General features: G+C 57.7%; 3 protein-coding genes across 4 annotated transcripts in view; all 3 read right to left on the bottom strand.

Annotated features, from left to right (window-relative positions):
- YJU2 (YJU2 splicing factor homolog) overlaps positions 1-4,606 on the bottom strand; it is a 12,832-nt gene extending 8,226 nt beyond the window's left edge. The window contains exons 1-3 of the mRNA XM_040461608.1: positions 4,476-4,606; positions 2,580-2,680; positions 687-831 (exon numbers count right to left, since the gene is read on the bottom strand). Of these exons, the coding sequence (XP_040317542.1) occupies positions 687-831; positions 2,580-2,680; positions 4,476-4,499 (270 nt within the window). The 5' untranslated portion in view covers positions 4,500-4,606. The remainder of the gene's footprint in view (positions 1-686; positions 832-2,579; positions 2,681-4,475) is intronic.
- A 1,651-nt stretch (positions 4,607-6,257) lies between these two features.
- On the bottom strand, positions 6,258-12,998 carry EBI3 (Epstein-Barr virus induced 3). Of its 2 annotated transcripts, none has more exons than XM_040461892.1 (5): positions 12,166-12,998; positions 11,224-11,347; positions 9,981-10,159; positions 8,857-9,014; positions 6,258-6,647 (listed from the first exon to the last, which is right to left on the bottom strand). In XM_040461892.1, exons 1-5 carry the CDS (start codon positions 12,230-12,232, stop codon positions 6,495-6,497), a joined length of 681 nt encoding a protein of 226 aa, XP_040317826.1. In that variant the 5' UTR covers positions 12,233-12,998; the 3' UTR covers positions 6,258-6,494. The 2 variants fall into 2 exon arrangements, with proteins under 2 accessions (XP_040317826.1, XP_040317827.1); XM_040461893.1 differs by having other exon boundaries at positions 11,224-11,344.
- Positions 12,999-13,313: 315 nt separating this feature from the next.
- ANKRD24 (ankyrin repeat domain 24) overlaps positions 13,314-14,182 on the bottom strand; it is a 16,104-nt gene continuing 15,235 nt past the window's right edge. Inside the window, exons 20-22 of the mRNA XM_040461723.1 lie at positions 14,043-14,168; positions 13,794-13,859; positions 13,314-13,656 (exon numbers count right to left, since the gene is read on the bottom strand). Coding sequence (XP_040317657.1) covers positions 13,579-13,656; positions 13,794-13,859; positions 14,043-14,168 — 270 coding nt within the window. The 3' untranslated portion in view covers positions 13,314-13,578. The remainder of the gene's footprint in view (positions 13,657-13,793; positions 13,860-14,042; positions 14,169-14,182) is intronic.

Genomic DNA, 14,182 nt, shown 5'->3' with positions numbered 1-14,182 from the left:
CTGCTTGGGATTCCTTTTCTCTGCTCCTCCCCCACTAGCGCTGTCTCTCTCAAAGGTAGATAAAATAAACTTTAAAAAAAAAATTTAAAAATTTAGGGGCGGCTGGATGTCCGACTTCGGCTCAGGTCGTGATCTCACCGTTCGTGGGTTCGAGCCCGGCGTCGGGCTCTGTGCTGACAGCTCGGAGCCTGGAGCCTGCTTGGGATTCTGTGTCTCCCTCCCTGTCTGCGCCTCCCCTGCTCATATTCTGTCTCTCTCTCTCTCTCCCTCTCTCAAAAATAAAGGTTAAAAAAATATTTTTTAATACAAAGTCATCAAAATATGTAATTCTTTCAATGTCCTTTTTCTTCATTTTGCCCAAATCTTGTTCATTAACCCAAAGGGAAGAACGTATGGGGAGAAGATAGTACGTAAGGACTGAAGACAGAGCGGGAGGCTCTCCCTGTCCTCTCCCCAAACCCTCGCACAGTCGTGATGGTTGCCGGCCGCACGACTCCTCACCGCATGGTCACTAGCTCCCCGAGTCCCTCTTTCCTGTGCATGTGGGTTGCTTCTGCGTTTCTGCCCCTACGAACGATGCTGCCGTGAACAACGCCCCAAAATGCCTGTTTCCTGGGGATAAAGTGAAAGGGGGACTCCCGGCGGGGAGCCCCCGAGGGGGCAGGGCCAGCCCGGCTGGCGTCTACCTTGAAGGTGATCTCTGCCAGGCACCGCGTGCACTTGATGTAGAAGCGGAAGATGGGCAGGCCCAGGTAGGCCTCGTTCTGCACCGTCTCCTTGCGCGCATTGAATTTCTTGCCCTTGTAGATGTATTCTCCGCACGTCTTACACCTGTGGGGCGGGACAGAGGGCCTTGTGCCATCTCGGTACCCAGGTTCCTACGGTCGGATGCTCGGGCATTCTGGTGGATGGCTGCTTGCATACCTCCAGGGACGGGGAGCTCCCTCCCTCCCACAGCAGCCTGCCTCAGATTCCCCCCATCTTGCCCGTTCTTCCTCCTACCTGCCTGGGTCTTGGTCCCAGGGTCCCCTTCTGGGGAAGCACCCGGACGATCCAGACCCTCTGAGACTCGCCGGTCACCCGCTCCCAGAAGCCTGGCTGGCGCTCATGGGGCATCCTAGCCTCCACAAGGTTCGGTGCCACCAGGAGGGAAGCCACAGGAACCACACGGAAGCTCCCGCCAGCCTGCCTTCACTCAGGCCCCGTGCTCCCCAGGCGCAGCACCCCGGCCTCCTGACGGTTCCTACAAATACCCCCAGCTCGGGCCGCCTCCGGGCCTCTGCCCTGCACTTCAGAACCCAGGACACCCTTCACCTCTCAGACCCCAGCCCTGCTGGCGTATCTTCTGACGTGTCCCTGACCACATCGGCTAAGCAGCCTCCCTTCCTGCCACCTACTCAGTCACCCTCCCTCATGCCTGATTCACACGTCCCATGTACACCGGGCGTGAATGTGCCCCAACACTGGGTTATTATCTCCACCCCTTCCGACTGTGGGCTCCGCGGGCCAGGGGCTCTGCCGGTCTCCTTCCCCGCAGCAACCCTGGGGCCCAGCCTGGGCCCTGGCACACAGCAGGCACCCAGAGTGATTGTTGAATTAAAAACAAAACGAATGAACAAAGGAGAGCGAGAAACAGACTAACAATACATAAGCGCTGAATTTCACTCAACCAGGGGTCTGTGATGGTCGGTATATCTAACTTCTACCTGCGGAAACGTGAAAATCTGTAGGACTCAGCATTGGGGAGGCGGTCGCTGGGAAGCAGGGCAGAGGGCAAGATCTGGGGACTGTGAGGGAGAGGGGATCACGGAAGGGGGGCAGGAGGGCCTCTCCGAGGAGGTGAGAATTTTTTTTTAAGATTTAATTAAAATAAGTAAATAATTAATTTTTTGAGAGAGGGAGGGCATAAGTGAGCTAGGAGCAGAGAGAGAGAAAGAGAGAGAGAATCCCTCGAGGAGCAGAGACAGAAAGAGAGAGCGAGAGAGAGACAGAGAGAGAGAAGCCGGGCTCACCCCAAGTGGGGTTCGAGCTCACCCGACACAGGGAGTGAAGTCACGAACCCAGAAATCATACCCTGAGCCGAAGTCAGATGCTTAACTGACTGAGCCACCCGTGTGCCCCAAAGATTTCTTGTTGTTTTAACATTCATATTTTTAAGCTACTTATTATTTTTTTGTTATTCTCTACACCCAATGTGGGGCTCAAACTCACAACCCTGAGATCAACAGTCGCATGCTCTACAGACTGAGCCAGCCACGCGTCCCTGAGGGGGTGAGATTTAAGCCAAGACCTGAAGCGTGAAGAAGCACCAGCCACGTGAGAGAAGAAGGAAAAGGTTCCAGGCAGAAGGAACAGCTCGTGCAAAGGTCCTGGGGTATGAAGGAGCGTGGCTGTTGTGAGGAGGTGAATTAGTACCCAGGGCCCCATCTCCGCTTAACACACTTAACTACCAATGATCAAGATCCAGGGGGGTTAGTCCTGAACTTTGAGGAAGGTGACGGCTGGTCGAGTCACGTGCTCACTGGGATGTCACGTGGGGGGGGGCACATGAAGAGGTGCACGGGGGGTGGAGCACTCACCTCATGTTGAAGGGAGCCATCAACCTCACCACATACTGCCGATCTTTGGGGAGCTTGAGCTTGGGGATCTTTGACGGGTCAAAGTCAGGCGGGTAGTATTTCTGTGGGAAGTGAAAGCACCAGGGAGCTGTTTGAGCCACAGGGAAGGGCTCTGGGGACCGCCAGACCCAGGTCCCCAGGACCGCCCTGGGGTTTGATGACTTCGAGTGACGGCTCCTAGGACTCCGCGTACGCTCATACTTATGGCAATCACTCGTTACGGCAAAAGGACACAGAGAGAAATCAGCCAAGGAAACAGGGTGTGTGTGTTGGGGGGGGGGGGTCCGGGGAAACTAGACACACTGTTCCAGGGTCTTCTCCCAACGGGCTCACACAGGATGTGCTTCATTACCCCAGTAATGTAATATGACAACACACGTGAGACGGTGTCTCCCACGGAAGCTCACGGGGACCCAGTGCCCAGGGTTTTCGCTGAGGGAAGGTCACGCACGCCCCACGGCCTCGCAGGTTCTGACGTTCTAGACTCCAGGAGCAGGGCCCACGCGCAGCGTAAACCACGTTGTTCGTACAGAGTTTGAGCCCAGGGAACCATTCTCATCAGGGAACAGTGGGAACCAGCCTGAGATTCAAGTTCCCGGATGCCAGCCAAGGTCCACCCTCGCCAGCCAGACTTTCTGAGGGTAGCAGCCTCAGTTCTGCTGTCTTAACTCCGGCACGGGAGGCTGAGGTGGGGCATACGGGGAAGGCAGTTTGGGTTTGTAAAAACAACTTCAACGGACAATCAGAAAACACAGCAGCTTGTGTTTTGGGCACCTACTAGGCGCCAGATGCCACGTGGAGCACTGTACCTGCCATGTCCCACAGAATCCTTGCAAAGACTCTAGGAGACGGGGTGCGGCGTACCCATTTCACGGAGGAGGACACTGAGTCCCTGCGGGGACAGGACTCTGGGGGAAACAGCGGTACAGTGGTGCATAGGTTACGGATCCAGGGACCTGGGTTGGACTCCTCCACCCCGTGGCTATCACCCCTCTCTCTGGGCCTCATTCTCATCTGAATGGACATAACCCGCCACCTCCTTGATGCGATGTGCGTGCCACTAGCGCAACGGCCGGCGCACAGAACTATCCACCAGTAAATTAGAGAAACGGTTCCCAGTTGGATCCTCAGGATGGAAGGACTTTCAGGGACACGAAGTCCAGCACCTGAACTGGACTGCGACGGGGCTGGGGGTGCATTCCTAACATGAATGTTTAAAAGATTAGAACGCTGAGCCGCAGGAAGGAGCATCAAACCGACCCTGCAGATCTGGGCTCTTGGCCTGACATCCTGGACTTACCCCCCCCGCCCCCAGGCTGGGGAGCTCACCCCCTGACATTCCTGAGGGGTGGGGGGTGGGGACAAGAACTCGGAATTCAAGAGCTCTCTTTTCCAGAAGCCGCATCCTGACTTCTGAGTCCCCCCTCCACCTCACAAAAGTCCCCGTTTCACAATACAGTTAGGAGGCTCCCCCGCCAGCAGAACGGGAGGGCTGAGCGAAGCCAGACCCGTATGTGGGCGGGGCTTCCGGGAGCCACGGCCCTGGGGCGTGGCGTGGGGAAAGCACCGATACTCTTCAAGGCGAACCCCCCCCTCCCAGGGGAAATGATTGGCTAATTCCCTTCGGAACATCCAATCAGAGGACGTGACCTGGTAAATAGCCTAAGCTCCGCCCGCAAACAACGCGAAGGCCCACCCCTCGCTGAAGGTGATTGGGAGGTGTCTGAAAGCCACGCCCTGCGGAAGATCGTTGGAGAAAAGAAAAAGGTTCCAATAGGAAAGTACAGGAAGCCCACCTAGGCCGGAGCTCCGAGATGTCCCCCCTCGGGTAGAAAGCCCCAGTCACCAAATACTTACGTTTAAAACTTTTCGCTCCGACATCTTTGCCTCCTACTCCTCCCACAAGGGCCAGAGGACCGCTTGGGCTCGGTGTTCGCCGAACTTCCTTAACCGTCCCTCGTATTTCCGCTGACGTCACTTCCTTCATTCTATTATTGGTTGGAGCATACGCAGGTTCCCTTTTCATTGGCTCAGATCCCCGCCTGTCAAGACCCGACTCCGGCTATCTCTTCTTCCGAGTTGCAACCTCGGTAGTTGGCAACAAAAGCTCCGGGAACCGGCTGATTGGAAGTTCAAGGCAGGCGCTCCGCCCCCTAGAGGTGACCAGGAGCTCCTAAATATTCGGTCGTGACGCTCCTTGGCCGCTGCTCGAGACATTCCCTACTGTTTGCTCTTTCTTGGAGCGAGTACCGAGGTCGGCGTTGAGCGCTTAGGCTGTGTGTTGGGCTGCGGGGACCCACACGTGTTCCCGTGCCGCTCACCTGGGGACTGGGGTCAACGCCCCCGGGCTGCACGTGTCCGCAGAGGAGCACCCTGGACGCCACCCCGCCCAAGTTTACCTGGAGTCCCCGGCAAACACTCAGAGACCAGGCTCCACACCCTACTCCCCTGCGCGCGCGCGCGCACACACACACACACACACACACACACACACACACAACACACCAGCTCCCACACCCATCTCCCCTGCACATGCACGCACACCAGCTCCAAAGCCACCTGCCCTGCACACACCAGAGACACAGACACACATGCACGCACACCAGCTCCCGTACACACATCCCCTGCACACACATACACCAGCTCGCACACCCAAACACCTGGTAAGGGGTCTGGGGATAGTGCAACAGGGCAGTGTTGGGACAGTGGAAAGAAGGGCTCCCTGAGATGGTGTATGAGCTTCCTGTCGCTGCTGCGAGGTTATTATCACAAGCTCCCTGTCCTTAAACCACACACGTTTACTAGCCTGCAGTTTGGAGGTCAGAAGTCTAAAGTGAATGGGAGGAGGGCTCCAGGGCACAATGTGTTTCCTTGACTTTTCCAGTTTCCAGGGGCCACCCACATTCCCCAGCTCATGGCCTGGCATCACTCTGGCCTCTGCTTCTGTTGTCACATCACCTTTTCTCTCTCCCTCTGGCCCTTGTCATTATCCTGGGGCCCCCTGGATCATCCAGGATAACCCGCCTCGATGTTCATTAACTTAATAAAAGATCCTTAATCGTCAAATTAAGGATTCTCATGATTCTTAATCACACCTGCAAAATCCCTTTTGCCATGGTAGGTACTGTATTCACAGATTCTGGGCATTAGGGGTTGGGTATCTTTGGGGGGCCATGACTTTGCTGGCCATAGACGACGTGGTCAGGAAAGACTTCTCAGAGGTGACCTCTGAGTGAAATTTACAAACAAGTCCGTGGATTTTCTCTGGTCTTCGGTCAAGGCTTTGCCCCCTCCTAGAGAAATCTTCCCAGATTCATGTCATTTTTGTGTCCATCCACAATGAGGCTCACCCCCAGGCAGCTTTTCAGGAGGTAGGTGGTCTGAACGCCTGAACTGAACGGATTCCACCCTCTATCCCAGGCAGAACCCCCGCCCCCAGCCCCAGGACTCTGCCATCCCCAGGCTCTGCCTCCGTTCCAGCCCTGACCCCATTCATAGGAGCTGGGAGTCGCTGTGTGTGTGTCCCACTCCATTCTCTCCTCTCTGGGTCTCATCTGGGTCTACTGAAGGAAGGGAGGAGGAATCCTCATTCCAGCAACAACAGTCTTTTTCTAGTTAAACAATAAAAAACATCACACGTTCACAGTTCAAAAAGCCCTGTACTGGGGTCTAAGAAAGAAGTACATCCCCATTTCACAGATTGACAAACTGAGGCTCAGAGGGTGGGGGGGGGGGGCAAAGTGATTTGTCCACAGTGGCCCAGCCACTCAGCAGCAGCGAATCCAGGCCAGTTGGGTCCCATCCGCGGCAGTGGGGGAGGGGGAGGGTTGGACGTCAAGGACCCAGCCCCTCCTCTGGAGGTTCTAGAAAGCCCCGCTACTTGCCCCAGATCATGGAGGCAGTGGCAGGGAGACTCCAATCACTCACTTCCCCATAGTCGGTGAGGTCCTGAGCGGCCACCTGGATGCAGTACTTGGCCTGGGGCCTCAAAGCCCTGAGAGTGAAGGATGTGGCTTCAATGGGCCCCACCTGAGAGCAGAAAAGAGGGCCAGGTCAGTGGGAAGGACAAGGCTGGGAGGGGCCGCTGTGCACAGAACTGCAAGACCCAGACCCTCACCCAATCCAAAAAACACGTCCTCTGTGGCCCCCTCCACCGCGTTGGGCCTTCCCCATCCCTGGCCCCAGAGCCGCCCGGTTCAGGATTCCTTGGGGGCCTGCACGGGCCCCCAGGCTGTCTCAGCAGCCAGACCCCAGCACCCCACTCCTCCTCCGGGCTCCCTCCTGGCCCCCTGGGTTAACCTTGTTTGTAAGTTTTCGGTATCTTCCGATTCGAGATCTTCAACATCTTGCTGACCAGGGTCAGCCGAGTCTCAGAGTTCGCAAGCAGGCCAGGAGCCTGCCTCTCCCGTACAAACCCACAAACCCGCCGATTGGACTCGACTGGACTCACACCCCTCTTCCTCTCTCTTTCAAGCCGACACTCCCCCTGCCTCAAAGCCTCTGGGGCGGGTGCAGCCCAGAGCCCTTCAGACTCGCCAACCCCGAGCTGTCTGCCTCGTCCTGCCTTGCCTTTCCGTGGAAATCCCAACAGAGGCACAGCCGGGCTCCTGTTTCTGCCTCCTGACCGTCCTGATGTTGCCCCAGGGCCCCCCCCTCTGTCGGGAAATCTACGAAATCTTCTTGCCGAGGCACTGACCTCTCCACATCCTCACTCGGCCACCCCCGTAGACGACAACCCGTGGGCACGAGGGAGGCACGCACTCAGCAACTCTCTGGCCTGATATGCCCACCCTCCCTCCCAGAGCCGGCCCTTTCCTCCTGCCGGGTCCCCCTCATCCTCAAGGACGACCCATCCCAGCCCCCAGAGGCAACCTCCTAGCCCCAGACCTGACTGGCTCCCTCTGGGCTCTGCCCTGACCTGTCCTGATGGTCGCCGGATGTGGTGACTGACATCTTGCATTTAGATTCATTAAAGGTTGCGCAACTTTGCGAATACACTCAAAGCCACTGGCTGCGTATAGTGTTGTGCACTTTAAAACGGCGAGTTTTACGGCATGCAAATTCTGTCTCAGTTTTAAGGATTGCGAAAATATTTAAGATAAAATTAACGAACACTAAATAAAACTTAAAAGCCAGTTCCTTAGCGGGAAGCCTGGGTGGCTTAGTCGGTTAAGCATCTGACTCTGATGTCAGCTCAGGTCACGATCTCACCGGTTTGGGAGCTCGAGCCCCGTCCCCCATCGGGCTCCTGACTGACCGTGAGGAGCCTGCTTGGGATTCTCTCTCCTCGCTCTCTCTGCCCCTTCCCAACTCGCGCGTGCATAGCCTTCCTGTCCCTCTCAAAATAAATAAATAAACTTAAAAAAAAAAAAGGCCAGATCCTTGGCTACCCACCCGCCCCTGGCAGACACGTGTGGTTCGTGGTACAATTTGGGTGCAGACGGAGAACATTTCCATCTTCACAGAAAGGCCTATGGGACAGGACTGAAGAAGCCCTGAGCTCCTGGTCCCCGCATCCGAGGCTGTCTGGTACACAGCTGACCTTCTCAGTACCCTGCCCTTACTTGTTTGTTCACTTTGTAAAAATGCAAAACAACCGATTTGTTTTCAAGCAAGGTGAGAGTCACATGACATGAAATTCACCCATCCAAAGATACCATCCAGCGGCACGGAGTCCCTTCCCACTGTTGTGCAACCGTCAACTCTCGTTCCAGAACATCCCATCACCCCAAAAGGAAGCCATGTGCTCATCAGCAACCTCCCCCCCCCCCCCCCCAGCCCCGGGCAGGCACAAGCCCCTTCCCGTCCGTGGATGAGCCTGTGCTGGACGTTTCACACACGTGGGCCCGCACCACGTGGCCCCTCGTGTCTGGTTCCCTCCCTGCGCGGCGGGTGGGGGCGCCTCGCTCCTGCTCGGGACCCAGGGAGGTGCGCGTGCACGGTGGACGCGTGCATCTGTGCGCGTGCGCGGTGGACGCCTGTGTTTATCTAATTCATCCGTTGACATTCGGGCAGTTTCCACGCTTCGGCTGCTGTGAACGGCGCTGCCGTGAACGTGTATGTGCGAAGATTTGTTCGAGTTCCCATCGGCCGTCCCTTTGGGTAGACAGCCAGGAGTCCAATCCCGGGGCTGCCCCCAAGTGGCGCCCTGGCTGCGTTTGAGGCCCCAGCGCACGCCTGCTCCCGCGGTGCCCTCTACCCGGGAACCACCCTCCCCTCCTCCCCTCGTCTTCCTCACCTGGCGGAAGCGGGCAGATCTGTGATGCTTGTATCGGATCCAGTACTTGAGTGAGAAGGTCTCCGGGAAGGGCCAGGACCGGGGGGGTTCCCACTGCACCCACAGCCGCTGCCCAGGGATGGGGCTCAGGCGGACGCCTTCTGGAGGGTCCGGTTTGACTGATGGGCGAGCAGGATGCGGGGTCAGGAATGGATGGCAGACTCCCTCCTTCACGCAATCAGATACTTATCGATGGTGAGCCTGTTCTGGACATTTCCCATAAAGGGAATCACACCCCATGTGGCCTCTCGTGTCTTTTTTTTTGAGAGACAGAAAGAGACAGTGTCAACGGGGGAGAGGTAGGGAGAGGGGGAGAGAGAGAGAGGAAATATCTCAAGCAGGCGCCACATCCAGCGCTAAGCCCAACGGGGGGCTCAATCTCACAATAGTGCGATCATGACCTGAGCCGAACTCAAGAGTCAAACACTTAACTGAGTGAGCCCCCCTGGTGCCCCTAGACTTTCTTAATAACCACCAGCAACATATGAGGGTTTGCAATCCAACAATGTGCTGGGAGAGTTGGCGGGGGTGGGAGGAGCTCACTGAGGAGATGAGTAGAGGCCTGAAGGAGGTGAGGGAGTAAACTCCCCCAGAGAGATCTGGGGGAAGAGGATTCCCGGCAGAGGGCACAGACAGTGCAAAGGTCCTGGGGCAGGACCTGCCTGGTGTCTTGGAGGGACAGAGGAGGTGTGTGTGGCTGCAGTAGAAGGAGTGAGGAGGAGAGAGGGAGGAGGGCAGGGAGGGGATGGGGCAGGTGCGCAGGGCCTTGGGGATCCAGGGGAGGAGGACTTGGGAGTCCTGGAGGGCTGTGGGCAGAGGAGGGCTGGACCCGACTCGGAGGCTCGTGTGCACCCTCTGGTGGCCACTGTGGGGAGGACGGACTGTGGGGGTGAGGGCTGGAGTCTGGGACCCGGGTGCAGGGCCAGACAGGGGCTCAGGATGGGGAAAAGTGGGTCTCTTCTCGAAGAAATACCAAGGTGGGGCTGACGGGGCCCAGGATGGGTGACAGGAGGTGGGTGGTGAGAGGGGGGAGGGGCAGGAGCAAGCTGATGGCCTCCACACCCCCCATCGCTGCCCACACTCACTGATGTGTTCCGGAACAAAGGGCACGAAGCTGCTGCTGGTGCCCCGGGGCTGCACAGCCGTGACGTTGAGTATGTATGGCACCATGGAAAACATCTGGACGTCTGGGATGGTGCAGCTGGTGGCCTCTGGTGTCGGCTGGAGGCAGGGCCGGCTCTCCCCGTGGGCAGCCACGCCCAGCCTGGACACGCAGGGACAGTATGAGGGCCTCGGCCCTTCCTGCCGGCCCGCCTGTGCCCTGGACCCCGTGTGGACAGCACTCGAGGACCACGCGCTGGGATCCTGCTGTTGGCTGGGTGACCCTGAGGGAGCCGTTCGCCCCAACATCGCAGAGTCTGTGGTGACCCAGGGCCAGGGGTCACGCCCCACAGGGAGATGCTAGGGTACAGATGCTACAGGCTTCTGGAATGTCAAAGTTCCAGCCTTAGAATTCCAATATCCCAAGGTCTATGGAATCACAGGTTTGGAAATAAGAAGATTCTGATTCTGCGGAGTTCTGAGGCCCTGGGACTTCAGACTCTAGAGACATTCCAGAACATTCCAGAGCCTTCCAGAATATTCCACGGGCTCCGACCACGCTGTTGGACGCAGCGGTCACCGGCCATGAGTGGCTCTCCACCATCTGAAATATGGCTGGTGCAACCGAGGGTGTCTTTCTAATTTATTTCATCTACCCTCAACGTCAAGTTCCCAGTTGGGTGAATCGATTTGCCCAGCCACAAATTTTATAAAACATAACCAGAGACCGAGAATTTCCAGTGAATGTTTAGCACGTGAGTTGAAAAGTGCTATAAGTGTAAAATGCATGTGGAATTTCAAAGACTACGCATAAAAAGGATGTGAAATATCTCCTTAATGTTTAAAATATTGACTACACGTTCAAATAATTATTCTTGAATCCTCTTAAGTAATATTAACTTCTGTCATAAATGTAAATACATGGATCGTACATAAGCATGTTAAATTACATCCCATCGTATTAAATGAGAAGTCCTCGGGATATTTAGATGTTACCGAAGTAAAATACCAAAGTCAACTTCACAATTTCCCTTTCCTTTTTAAACGTGGCTTCTCGAAGATTTTAAACAAGGCACGTGACTCACAATCTGTATTTTAGGAAGTGTATTTCCCCTAGCTGGTGCTGCTCCAGAGTCCCGAGGGTTTCAGGTCTCCCTAAGCCTCCAGCTGTACTGGTCTCAGGGCCAGCAGGAAACCACCCCCTGGAGGCCCCCCTAGCACTCTGACCTGTACGTGGCAATGAAGGAAGTGGGCCTGGTGGGGAGCGGAGAGGCCGGCAGGGTCCAGATGCAATCCACGGCGATTGGGTACCTAGAGGCCCAGCACCGCACCCTGGGCTGGGTGGGGGCTGCTGGGGCCCCGGAGGGAGAGGGAGCAGGGTGAGCTTTCAAAGTCACCCTGGGGATGGTCCGAGCCCTACTGTGTGCCTGGCGCCAGCCTCCCCGCCAGGCACACGGTAGGTGCCTAATAAAGGTTTGTGAAATGAATGAATGAGTGCGTGAGTGAAAGGCACCTGCCTCATCTCCCACCTTCTCTAGCACCTGGGAAGGAAGTATTAGCCCATTTTCCAGATGGGGAGACTGAGGTTTATTTTTTTTTTAATTTTTTAATGTTTTATTTATTTTTGAGAGACAGGGCGCAAGTGGGGGAGGGGCAGAGAGAAGGAGGGAGACATAGAATCCCAAGCAGGTTCCGGGCTCCCGAGCTGTCAGCACAGAGCCTGACGCGGGGCTCGAACCCACGAACTGTGAGATCATGACCTGAGCCGAAGTCGGACGCTCAACCGACTGAGCCGCCCAGGCGCCCCAGACTGAGGCTTCAGGGGCCTCAAAGGGGACCTGGGTGGCCCCTCTCGTAACAACTTTGTTTCGAAGCAAGTGAAATGGATGCTATAATTAAAACGTCTCTTGTTCCCTCCTTCCATGCGTCTCTCTCCCTCCATCCAAGCTGTGGCTGCCGCTTCCTGGTGCCACTTTGCGGTGGGACTCATCCTGTGTCTCAGTTTCCCCATCTGTGCAATGGGATGGTAACACCCTCCCCCCCGCACTGGGTATCCAGTAGGTGTGTGAGCTCCCACCCCAGCTCAGAATGTTCCATGGCAGGCAACCTCCAGGCCCCAGGGAACGTCCCTCTGCCCTGGCCTCCCAGGCCCCCGGGGGTCCCACATACCTTCTCTCCCGATGCAGGGTGAGCAGCCCACACAGAGGGCGAGCACCAGAAGGAGTCTTGAGGCCATGACTCCGCGGGCTCTGCTGTCGTGAGCTGGGGCAGGAGCACCTTGGGGAGGCAGGGGACTGGAGTCCCACCCGAGGGGGGAAGCACAGCCCCCGGTCAAAGCCCCAGCTTCTCCTTCCCCAGGTATGACTCCCCCACCAAGTTGGCGGGGCCAGTGGAGAGCTGAGCAGGGGCTGGGGCGGCTGAGGAGGTCCCTTCACTATCGTGGCCACCAGCGGGGCTCTGGAGGCCCCGAGGGTGCAGGCAGGAGAGGAGGCCACGAAAGAGAGAAGTGGAGAGCCCGTGGCCTTTCCCACAACAGCCCGGCTGCCAGTCCTTCCTTCCGCCTGCAGCGAGGATGGGGACGGGGAAACCCCCGGAGGGGGACAATGTCATGGAGAAGGATGAGAAAGGAACACTGTGGGGAGGGACATGGGGACACACACAGAGAGGAGAGAGCAAGACACAGAGATGGGAGACCGTGAGACGGGGGCGGAAACAGAGGAGAGACACAGAGACAGAGACAGACAGAGACCTAGGGAAGGAGACAGGGTGAAGAGAGGCCCGACCGCAGTGGTGGGGACCCACCTTGGCCAGGGCTCCACACGCCAGGCCACAGAGAGACAGAAATGCAGGCCCCGGGGAGGCAGCCCCCACCTGCGGACCTTATCAGAGCCACAGGGACCCCAAGAGACAGGCTGAGCCCCTACAGACATGGTGCCTTCCCTGGACACCCAAGGAAACCCCCGGGACAAGCCACACTCCTGCCTCCCCTGCCTTAGCTAGAAAGATCCAAGAAACCCCAGGGGATTTCTGGGGATTTGCCAGGGGCAGGGAGGCTGGGGGTGGGATGCCCCCAGCAAGGCCAGATTCAGGGCGAGGAAAGTGACCCAGGACGGGCAGACGCGGATCCTGTCTTCACTTGACATCTAGGCGGTTTGTTCACCGTGAGCTTAGACACCACGAACACAGCATTCCTTCCGGGGACCATGTGGTTGGGGGGGGGGGGGGGGGTGGTGGTGGTGAGCACCTCACCTCCTCATCCCTGCTCGTGGCCACCCTCCCCTCCCTGAGGGGGGCAGCGATCAGGCCACACACTTTCATCCTTGGCTCCGAGAGCTTTTATTTCTGGGGTCCGGGGTGCTGCCTGGCTACGGGACAGACAGGACAGATAGGACGCGGGAGAGGGGACCACAGATTCTCCGGTGGGGGCGGGGGACGGTCAGGGCTGGCCTTGACACTGGCCAGTGTGTCACAGCCAGGGGCGGTCGGGAGGGCCCAGGCTGGTCTGCGAGTTAGGGGGGCCAGTGTGGGAGCCCGGACACCCCTGCGCGGGGCCTGGCGGGCGGAAGGCCAGTGTTCTGATGCTCAGCGGCCCTGAGCCTGAAGCCTCTGCATCTGTAGGATCTGGCTCAGAATCTGCTGCACATCTTCGTCCATCTGACCCTGGGGGGGGGGGGGGGGGGGGGGGGGGGGGCGGAGAGAGAGCCTGGGCACTCCCCGTCTTCCCATTCCCTCCCTCCCCACCCCTGGAGGCCCGGAAGCTCTCCCCCCACCAGCCTCCCCCTGGAGGCGGGACTCACCTGAATGGCATACAGGAGGTGGCTCCTATACAAGGCCACCACTGCGCTGTGGTCCCTGGCAGCCTGCTGTGGGTATGGGGGGAGGGGGGCTCAGAAAGCGGGACCCACCCTCCCCAAGAACATGCCCCACTGCGCCCTGGAGACCCGGAGCCCCCGCACCAGGGTGACAAGCTGCTAAAATGCTGAATAATGTTCCTCCCATGCCCGCCGGCCCGTCCCTCTCCCGGGATGCCTGCCCTGTGCCCTCACCTCCCGCTGCTCCTGTAGAGTCTTAACCTGGCCACGGAGGGCCTCCACCTCCGAGAGGCCTGGGGCGGCTGGCTGGTCCTTCAGGGCCTCCTTGAGACTGAAGACTTCCTTGGACAGCTCTGTAATCTGGGGGGGGGGGG

The sequence above is a fragment of the Herpailurus yagouaroundi genome, unplaced genomic scaffold (genome assembly GCF_014898765.1).
Source record: "Herpailurus yagouaroundi ecotype Mexico unplaced genomic scaffold, PumYag 295, whole genome shotgun sequence".
NCBI lineage: Eukaryota > Metazoa > Chordata > Mammalia > Carnivora > Felidae > Herpailurus > Herpailurus yagouaroundi.
Note: the sequence above shows the minus strand (reverse complement) of the source record. Positions and strands in the feature narration are given on the sequence as shown.

Excerpts from the sequence above, each read along its gene's own strand:
- EBI3 (XM_040461892.1), bottom strand. The coding sequence starts at position 12,232 with ATGGCCTCAAGACTCCTTCTGGTGCTCGCCCTCTGTGTGGGCTGCTCA. Across the intron at positions 11,348-12,165 it reads ACCCTGCATCGGGAGAGAAG|CAGCCCCCACCCAGCCCAGG; the intron begins GTATGTGGGACC and ends CCGGGGCCCCAG. Across the intron at positions 6,648-8,856 it reads GATCTGCCCGCTTCCGCCAG|GTGGGGCCCATTGAAGCCAC; the intron begins GTGAGGAAGACG and ends TTCTGCTCTCAG.